At 41.1% G+C, this 10538-nt stretch overlaps 1 protein-coding gene across 1 annotated transcript in view; it reads right to left on the bottom strand.

Moving 5' to 3' along the window:
- Window positions 1–7932, bottom strand: part of arrb1 (arrestin, beta 1) — a 22481-nt gene extending 14549 nt beyond the window's left edge. Inside the window, exon 1 of the mRNA XM_023261914.3 lies at window positions 7703–7932. Coding sequence (XP_023117682.1) covers window positions 7703–7722 — 20 coding nt within the window. The 5' untranslated portion in view covers window positions 7723–7932. The remainder of the gene's footprint in view (window positions 1–7702) is intronic.
- Window positions 7933–10538: the final 2606 nt, after the last annotated feature.

Here is a 10538-nt window from a genome sequence, read left to right as displayed (position 1 = left end):
GCCCCCTGTGCTAATGCTATCATAAATTAGCTCCATTAGCTCTCAGCTTCCTCCTGAATCGATGTTGATCAATCAGCAGCAGTAGACGCCGTCCTCCAGGGACCGTGCTCAGAACACCACCAGCTGCTCTTCATCGCCTCTGCAATTAGTCCAATTAGATTTTAGACAGAGTGCTGATGCAGATGGACTCTGATTGGACTTCATGACTTCCAGCCACGTTACAGAACGATTATGGGATGTTTATCAGCAGCTGATGGTCAGACGGCATTAAAGATTCATCCAGAGGACAGCATTCATCTGATTTACAGCCTCAACAAGCTCCACGTCTAACAGCTTCTAGTGCCACTGTTCTCCCTCCAGACTGGAGAACAAACATCTGAGATCCTTCAAATATTACAATATATCAGTTTCATCACTCCACAAACCCAACAGACCAACACTCCATCTCAGACTGGTTACCATCCTGAAGTTTTCTTGTTGAGATGGTAAAGTTTCAGACTGGAAGCTTCAGCAGAGAAGAAAGTTCAGTTTTCACATTTTAAAAGAAACATTTACACTACAGCAAGATCAGATTTATTATTTAAGAGTCAAGATTCCAAAATTTTACTATCATCACATCATTTCAGTTTGATTATTACCACAACCCAACAACAACAGTGTGAGACACAAAATGACTAAAACAAGATGATAAAAACGAGACACAAAATGACAGACACAAAACGACAAAAATGACACAAAATGAGAAAAATGAGAAAAAATGACAAAAACCAGACACAGAATGATAAAAATGAGACAAAACGACAAAACAAGACACAAAACAACAAAAATGAGACAAAACGACAAAACAAGACACAAAACAACAAAAATGAGACACGAAACGACAAAAACGACACACAAAACGACAAAAACGAGGCACAAAATGATAAAAACTAGACAAAATGACAAAAACGAGACACAGAATGACAAAGACACAAAATGACACAAAACGACAAAAACGAGACAAAACGACAAAACGAGACACAAAACAAAAACGAGACACAAAACAACAAAAACAAAACACAAAATGATAAAAACGAGACACAAAACGACAAAAAGGAGACACAAAATGATAAAAATGAGACAAAATGACAAAAACGAGACAGAATGACAAAGAGACACAAAATGACAAAAAAAGATAAAAATGAGACACAAAATGATAAAAATGAGACACAAAACGACAAAAATGAGACACAAAACAACAAAAACGAGACAAAATGATAAAGATAAGACACAAAACAGACACAAAACAACAAAAACGAGACAAAATGATAAAAATGAGACAAAACGACAAAACAAGACACAAAACAACAAAAACGAGACACAAAACGACAAAAACGACACACAAAACGACAAAAACGACACACAAAATGATAAAAACGACACACAAAATGATAAAAACGACACACAAATCGACAGAGACACAAAACGACAAAAACGAGAAACAAAATGATAAAAATGAGACAAAATGACAAAAACGAGACAGAATGACAGAGACACAAAATGACAAAAACGAAACACAAAACGACAAAAACGACACACAAAATGATAAAAACGACACACAAATCGACAGAGACACAAAACGACAAAAACGAGAAACAAAATGATAAAAATGAGACAAAATGACAAAAAACGAGACAGAATGACAGACACAAAATGACAAAAAAAGATAAAAATGAGACACAAAATGACAAAAATAAAACGACAAAAATGAGACAAAACAAGACACAAAACGACAAAAACGAGACACAAAATGATAAAAATGAGACAAAATGACAAAAACGAGACAGAATGACAGAGACACAAAATGACAAAAAAAGATAAAAATGAGACACAAAATGCTAAAAATGAGACACAAAATGACAAAAATGAGACACAAAACAACAAAAACGAGACAAAATGATAAAGATGAGACACAAAACAGACAAAACAACAAAAACGAGACAAAATGATAAAAATGAGACAAATGACAAAACAAGACACAAAACAACAAAAACGACACACAAAACGACAAAAACGACACACAAAATGACAAAAACGACACACAAAATGATAAAAACGACACACAAATCGACAGAGACACAAACGACAAAAACGAGACACAAAATGATAAAAATGAGACAAAATGACAAAAACGAGACACAGAATGACAGACACAAAATGACAAAAATAAAACGACAAAAATGAGACACAAAACCATAAAAACAAGACACAAAACAACAAAAATGAGACACAAAATGATAAAAATGAGACACAAAATTATCAAAATGAGACAAAACAACTAAAATGAGACACAAAATGACAAAAAGACAGAACGACAACGTCATTATACAATCAAGCCCTGAAAATTATAGCTGATAAAATATTAATAGTCTGAAGTTGTCATTCTGGGTTTCAGCTGCTGGCTGAACAAAAAGAATCGGTCGTAAATTCAGGGAATAATTCCAGGTTTTAGGGTTTGGAATAGTTAAAGCTGCTGAACTGACTGCGTTCATTAAATTAATTAAAACAGAACAAACGAGCTCAATCTGAGCCACTAAATGATATCAGCTACTGCTTTTATTCTGAAGCAGCTCGGAGGAGGAAGTAGACTGTTTTATTGAACCGTTATTTGCTGGTTTACTGTGAGTTTTCACTGGATATTCTCAGCTTTACTGGATGTTAGCTGGACTCCGTTTTATTTTCTAACATCAGAGTGAAGCCGATCGATCGATCAGGACGCTGAGGGAACATTAACGGACCGATCAATACCTGGAGGATGTCAGCAGACGGATGAAGACTCCCTGAAGACGCTGAAGATGCAGAACCAGACCGAGGAAACACAACAAACTGATCCTGGGTTTAACTGATCCTGAGATTAACTGGTCCTGAGTTTAACTGATCCTGGGTTAAACTGATCCTGGGTTTAGCTGATCCTGGGTTTAACTGATCCTGGGATTCATAACTAAATATAATATGTAAATATATTGTGTTTCTCATTAAATCACTGATATTTATATAAATTCATGTGTTTCAGTGAATTTATTTCATTTCCAAACTTATTTTCCTCAACAGGATCTAAAGACGTTCTTGGATTTTCAATGGTTTTTGTTTTTTTTAATCTAAAGTTTGTTTTTCTTCTTTCAGTTTTTAATTGTCTCATTCCGCCTCCAGCCGTCGTCACTTATTTTATACGTTTTAACAAGTTTTACGAATATTTTTTTTCTCTCTGAAGAAATGTATTTTCTGGAGGTTTCATTCTGCCAGTTTTGGTAAAACTAATTAAAGAAAAAATCTTCCGTATTTTGCTCAGAATAAATCCTCGTCCTAAATGTCTTAAAATATTAAAAACATTCTTATTCTTCAAAACAGGAGAACGTTGCTTCACTTCAGGAACATGACAGACGAGAACTGGATGAGGAACTAAAGCAGAGGAAGCTGCTCTGTATGTTCATCACACTCTCCTCATTAATATTCTCCAGGAACACTCGACCGAGCACAAACATAAACATGGTTCCTCACAAACAGGAAGTTTCTCAGGAGAGAAGTTTTCAGACGGATCTCGGTCTGTTCTCTTTGTTAATCAGTCACGGCCGGAGACACACCGACTCTCCAGAAAAACACAAGTTAGATTCCGTTCTGTCAGTAACACTGAAGCAGGAACTTCTTCCTGCCCTGAAACAGGTTCTAGAGGGACGTTCTGCAGCAGAACAAAGGTTCAGGATGCCATGGACCAACCTGCAAGTTTCTCAGTGGGCACGACTCACTTCTCACTTCCTGTTGGGACTCTTAAGTTCTGGACAGAAGACAAATGTTGGGTCTAAAGAAGAACATCTGCAGTGCTGGAACTTACAGAACCTGTAGCTGTTCTACTTCGGTAACAAGTTCCAGGAACTAAAAGTGGTTCCCTTCAGGAGGAACTACTTGATTCATATCTGGTACCTCTTGGTTACCTCTTTTCTCAGACGGAAAGTTCTACTGGGTCAGAACAAATAAAACAGTCTCATGAGAGTTTTTGGTTCCAAACTTTGTTGATTTGGCACCAAACGGTTCAGAAAATTAGGTCCAGGAACCAGAACGGAACCAAACTACACAAAGAGGACACAAAAACAAGACACAAAATGACAAAAAGGAGACACAAAATGACAAAAACGAGACACAAGCAACGGGCACCATGACAAAGATTTCTGAGGAGGTTCATGTCCTCCACCCAGATCTCCAACCCTCACTGATGGTCTGGAGTTCTGGGTAAGATGAGGATTGAATTTCCTCAGACTTCCCCAGAGTCGCTGCTGCTTCAAAGGATCCATCTGAGGAGGTTCAACATCTGGGTATGGATCCGCCTGGTCACCTTCCTTTGGAGGTTTTCAGCTGGAGGAGAACCAGAACCCTGCTGGGGTCACAGATCTCCTCCTGGTGAGTCCCAGGTCAGATGAGATACTAGAGAACACTGTTGCCACTGAGACTCTGGATGAGAGGAAGAAGATGGATGGATGTCTGGAGGATCTCACAGGTACCAGCATCTATCTACCAGCCAGACCTGAAGAACATCTCATCCTGCAGTAAATCATCAGAGGGAACTCTACCAGACCAGAAGAACATCTCATCCTGCAGTAATCATCAGGGGTAACTCTACAGTATGACAGAGAAGCTGTGATTAATCCAAAGCATGAATTACTAATTTATTATTCTCTCCATGACGTCTCAGTAGATGAGCTGCTGATCCCACGAACCCTGACTGAAACCAGAACCCTGGAGGAACAAGAGGAACCTGAAGGAACAACAGGAACCCTGGAGGAACAACAGGAACCTGAAGGAACAACAGAACCCATGGAGGAACAACGGGAACCTGAAGGAACAACAGAACCCATGGAGGAACAACGGGAACCTGAAGGAACAACAGGAACCCTGGAGGAACAACAGGAACCTGAAGGAACAACAGGAACCCTGGAGGAACAACAGGAACCTGAAGGAACAACAGAACCCTGGAGGAACAACAGGAACCTGAAGGAACAACAGGAACCTAAAGGAACAACAGGAACCTGAAGGAACAACAGAACCCTGGAGGAACAACAGAAACCTGAGGGAACAACAGAACCCTGGAGGAACAACAGAAACCTGAGGTAACAACAGAACCCTGGAGGAACAACAGAACCCGAGGGAACAACAGAACCCTGGAGGAACAACAGGAACCTGAAGGAACAACAGAACCCTGGAGGAACAACAGAAACCCGAGGGAACAACAGAACCCTGGAGGAACAACAGAAACCTGAGGTAACAACAGAACCCTGGAGGAACTACAGAAACCTGAGGGAACAACAGAACCCTGGAGGAACAACAGGAACCTGAAGGAACAATAAAACCCTGGAGGAACAACAGAAACCCGAGGGAACAACAGAACCCTGGAGGGACAACAGAAACCTGAGGGAACAACAGAACCCTGGAGGAACAACAGAAACCTTAGGTAACAACAGAACCCTGGAGGGACAATTTCAATTCAATTTTATTTCAATTCAATTTTATTTATATAGCGCCAATTACAGTCAAATTGTCTCGAGACGCTTTACAGAACCCATATGCCTGACCCCCAGAGCAGCCCTAAGAAGACAGTGGCAGGAAAACACCCTTTTAACAGGGAAAAAAAACCTTGAGCAGAACCCGGCTCTAATGTGGGGGAACCCATCTGCCTGCTGGCCGGGCGGGTTGAGAGGGACAGAAGAAGTAGAGAGATAGAGATAGAGGGGTAGAGATAGAGGGATACAGATAGAGGGGTAGAGATAGAGAGGTGGGGGGGTGGGACACAAGGACCATAAAACACAGCCACACATCTGAAGCATCCAGCATCCAGCTCTGGGACCAGGGACACTCGGAGAAAGGACACAGAAAGAAACAGAGTGAATGTAATGCAATAATGGTATATATAGTAAATACATAGGTAGTTAGAGAAGGGCAACAACAGAAACCTGAGGGAACAACAGAACCCTGGAGGAACAACAGAAACCTGAGGGAACAACAGGAAACCGGCAGGTCTGAACCTTCTCCAGAACCAACATCATCCAGCTGAAACTCATCAACATTTCTTGGACACTAGAAGATCCAATCAGCACCAAAGCCCGGCAGGAGAACCAATAAAAACTAACTGAGTCATTGACATTACGTCATGAACATTCCTCCTTAGAAGTTTCCTGAAGCTGCTGCTGAACCAGATGATTCTTCATCTAGTTTGAACGTTGACTGCTGAAGATGAGAAACTCATTAAATAAAATAACTCTTGATTTGAGCTCACTGATCAGGACTGAACCTGCAGACAATTATTTTTTATCATCAGACTAATAACTGAGAGCCTGTGGACTCAATCCTTCACATGTTCTTCTTCTTGTACATAAATGAGCTGCAACCAAAACTGGATCCAATCAGTCGTCAATGATCTGGACGGTTCGTTAATCACTTAAAGTCCTTTTTAATAACAACCCTCAGCTACAGTCAGCATAACAACCCTCAGCTACAGTCAGTCTGACAACCCTCATAACCCTTAGCGTTATGAAACTAACTCCGAGTTTAGCAGCAACGCTCTGATTGGTGGATAAACAGGTTCTAACGAATCAGACCAGCTGCTTCATCTAACCTGTTTCCCCTGGAAGCGCCCCCTAGTGTTTCTATAGAGAATCGAGCCACAGTCAGAACAGGGAGGATGTCGGGGTGGATGGACAGCTGTTAGCCTGTTAGCATGTTAGCCTCAGTGTTTCTGATGGAGACTGATGAAGGTCCTGATGTCTGTATTAAACACCGACAGTAACTCAGCAGGTTTTAAACGTCTCATATAGACCAGATTTTTCAGGAACATCAGTAAACTACAGCCTCTATTGAGGCGTTTAGGGAACATCTGTAAATTACAGCTTCTATTGAGGGGTTTATGGAACATCTGTAAATAACAGCTTCTACTGAGGGGTTTAGGGAACATCTGTAAACTATAGCTTCTATTGAGGCGTTTAGGGAACATCTGTAAACTACAGCTTCTATTGAGGCGTTTAGGGAACAGCTGTAAACTACAGCTTCTACTGAGGGGTTTAGGGAACATCTGTAAATTACAGCTTCTATTGAGGCGTTTAGGGAACATCTGTAAATTACAGCTTCTATTGAGGCGTTTAGGGAACATCTGTAAACTACAGGTTCTATTGGGGCGTTTAGGGAACATCAGTAATCTCATTTTCCGTCTAATTTTGATGCACATTTGAGCTTTAGCAGGAATGAAGCTGAACTCTGGTTAAATCTGGAGATTTGGTTCATAAAAGCAGAGAATAAATGTGATGAATGATGAAGAATAAAATAGTTTGATGGTTCTAAGGTCTGGATGATGTTTCTGGTGATTGGAGGGATTCCACCTCATCAGGAAGCTTCAGGTTTACCCTCCTTAAAATCCACAGCCACTCGTTCTTCACCGACCGTTTCTGCTATAAACCCTCAGAACCGTGTGGTTCTATGTGGAGGTTCCACGCTGAGTACTCTGATTACTCCTGGTGATACTCGGAGCCTCCAGCAGCTCCATGGACGGAGCGTTTGTTGCAGTAATCAGATTACCGGAGGCTCGGTGCTGCAGCCCAGACGTCACAGAGGTTCTACCATTATGTAACGTTCCCTCAGCAGCCCCAGGTTCTAGACAGAACAAACAGAACAAACAGCGTCTTACCGGGTTCCTTTATCTCCCATCCTGACGACGAGCCGCTGCAGCCGGACGGAGGAGGAGGATGATGGGATGCCGTCACCCTGGAAACTGAGCTCTCTCTCTGGCAGCTGTCGTCACAGATTCTCCTCAACGGGAAGAAAAAGCTCCGAGTGTTTCTGCTCCTCCCTCCGTCACAACGACGTGAGAACCAGACGCCCCGAGGAGCCGTCAGATGAGACAGCTGACCTCACCTCCAACACCAGGAGATCAGGAGCAGATCTTTAACCCTTCAGACTCCAAACACCACACCAGAATATTTGCAGCTCTGTGGAAACACAACATGAGATTCTTCTTTAACTCTCCTGTTGTCCTCATTTGCAGGCACCAAAAAATATTGTTTCCTTGTCTGAAAAAAATCCAAAAATTCTGCAAAAAATTCACCAAATTAGTGAACATTTGCAAAAACTTCAGGAAGAAAATTCCAATAATTCCTTAAAAGTTTCCCTTAAAAGTTTTATGTTTTTTAAAAAACATCCCCCAAATTCGGCAAGAAAATTTTCATAAATACTTTCAAAAAATCCTAAAAATCTCTAGTCATTCCATATATATCAGTAAAACTTCTATTTTCTTTAAGAACATTCACATAATTTTTTTACACACACATTTTTAACATTTTTTTTTCCACCAAAAAATTTTCAAAAATTTCCCAAAAATGTTGAAAATGTGGACATCAGAAGTTTCACTGTGAAAATATATTTTTTTCTCCACATTTTCAAACTTGGGCTGCACAGTGGTGTAGTGGTTAGCACTTTCTCCTTGCAGCTAGAAGATCCCTGGTTCGCGTCCCGGCTTTCCCGGGATCTTTCTGCATGGAGTTTGCATGTTCTCCCTGTGCATGCGTGGGTTCTCTCCGGGTACTCCGGCTTCCTCCCACAGTCCAAAAATATGCTGAGGTTAATTGATCATTCTAAATTTCCCATAGGTGTGAATGTGAGAGTGATTGTTTGTCTCTGTATGTAGCCCTGTGACAGACTGGTGACCTGTCTAGGGTGTCCCCTGCCTTCACCTGAGTCAGCTGGGATAGACTCCAGCCCCCCCATGACCCTAGTGAGGATTAAGCGGTGTATAGATAATGGATGGATGGATTTTCAAACTTTTATTTCTTTATTTCTTTTTAATTCATTATTATTATTATTATTATTATTATTATTATTATTATTATTATTATTATTATTATTATTATTATTATTATTATTATTATTATTACCAGTTCTCTTATATTCATTTCACTTTTTGGAGATTCAGGGTTAGGACTGTCGTTTTACAGCAGAACCAGAACCAGAACCAGAAAACATTCAGTTTCATCTTTAGTCCGTCTCTATGCAGACGACGCTCTGATTTATGTTCCTGATCTTTAACTACAGATCCATCTGCAGCAGAACCTCCAAACAACAAGTTCTTCAAGACAAATGTGCAGCTCAAGAATCCAGAAGTTCTGAAGAACCTTCAGCTGCAGAGACCTAAGAACCAGAACCTTCAGCTGCAGAAAACTAGGAACCAGAACCAGAACCCTCAGCTGCAGAGAGCTAAGAATCAGAACCAGAACCTTCAGCTGCAGAGAACTAAGAACCAGAACCAGAACCTTCAGCTGCAGAGACCTAAGAACCAGAACCTTCAGCTGCAGAGACCTAAGAACCAGAACCAGAAACTTCAGCTGCAGAAAGCTCAGAACCAGAACCAGAACCAGAACCAGAACCAGAACCTTCAGCTGCAGAGACCTAAGAACCAGAACCAGAACCCTCAGCTGCAGAGAGCTAAGAACCAGAACCTTCAGCTGCAGAGAGCTAAGAACTAGAACCTTCAGCCCACCACAGCTTCGTACAACAACCAGGGTTACTGTGAGGAGTTCTGGCCTGACCTCGGACCAGAGGAGACCCTGGAGGCTTTCAGAACCAGTCCTGACCTTGGACCAGAGGAGACCCTGGAGGCTTTCAGAACCGGTCCTGTTGACCCGTCAGGAGGCAGCAGCTGCTTCCTGTTTCCTCTTTAAGGATCTCGGTGTGAAACAGCTGGAAGCTGCTGGTCCTCATCATCACCTCGTATTTTTAAAACTCCACGCCTCCGAGCAGAAACAGCAGCGAGGACACGTCTGGATGAAGGACGACGGCGAGAACACAGATCTACAGCTGGTTCTACGCTAGAGAACGTAAACAGAACATCACATCTACAGCTGGTTCTACGTTAGAGAACGTAAACAGAACATCAGATCTACAGCTGGTTCTACGTTAGAAAACATAAACAGAACATCAGACCTACAGCTGGTTCTACATTAGAGAACATAAACAGAACATCAGACAGCTGGTTCTACCTTAGAGAACATAAACAGAACATCAGATCTACAGCTGGTTCTATGTTAGAGAACATAAACAGAACATCAGACAGCTGGTTCTACATCAGACAACATAAACAGAACATCAGACAGCTGGTTCTACCTTAGAGAACATAAACAGAACATTAGATCTACAGCTGGTTCTATGTTAGAGAACATAAACAGAACATCAGACAGCTGGTTCTACACTAGAAAACATAAACAGAACATCAGATCTACAGCTGGTTCTACATTAGAGAACATAAACAGAACATCAGACAGCTGGTTCTACATTAGAGAACATAAACAGAACATCAGACAGCTGGTTCTACATTAGACAACATAAACAGAACATCAGAACTACAGCTGGTTGTAAGTTAGAGAACAAAAACAGAACATCAGACTGCTGGTTCTATGTTAGAGAACACAAACAGAACATCAGACAGCTGGTTCTACATTAGAGAACATAAACAGAACATCAGATCTACAGCT

The sequence above is a fragment of the Amphiprion ocellaris genome, chromosome 7 (assembly GCF_022539595.1).
Source record: "Amphiprion ocellaris isolate individual 3 ecotype Okinawa chromosome 7, ASM2253959v1, whole genome shotgun sequence".
Lineage (NCBI taxonomy): Eukaryota > Metazoa > Chordata > Actinopteri > Pomacentridae > Amphiprion > Amphiprion ocellaris.
Note: the sequence above shows the minus strand (reverse complement) of the source record. Positions and strands in the feature narration are given on the sequence as shown.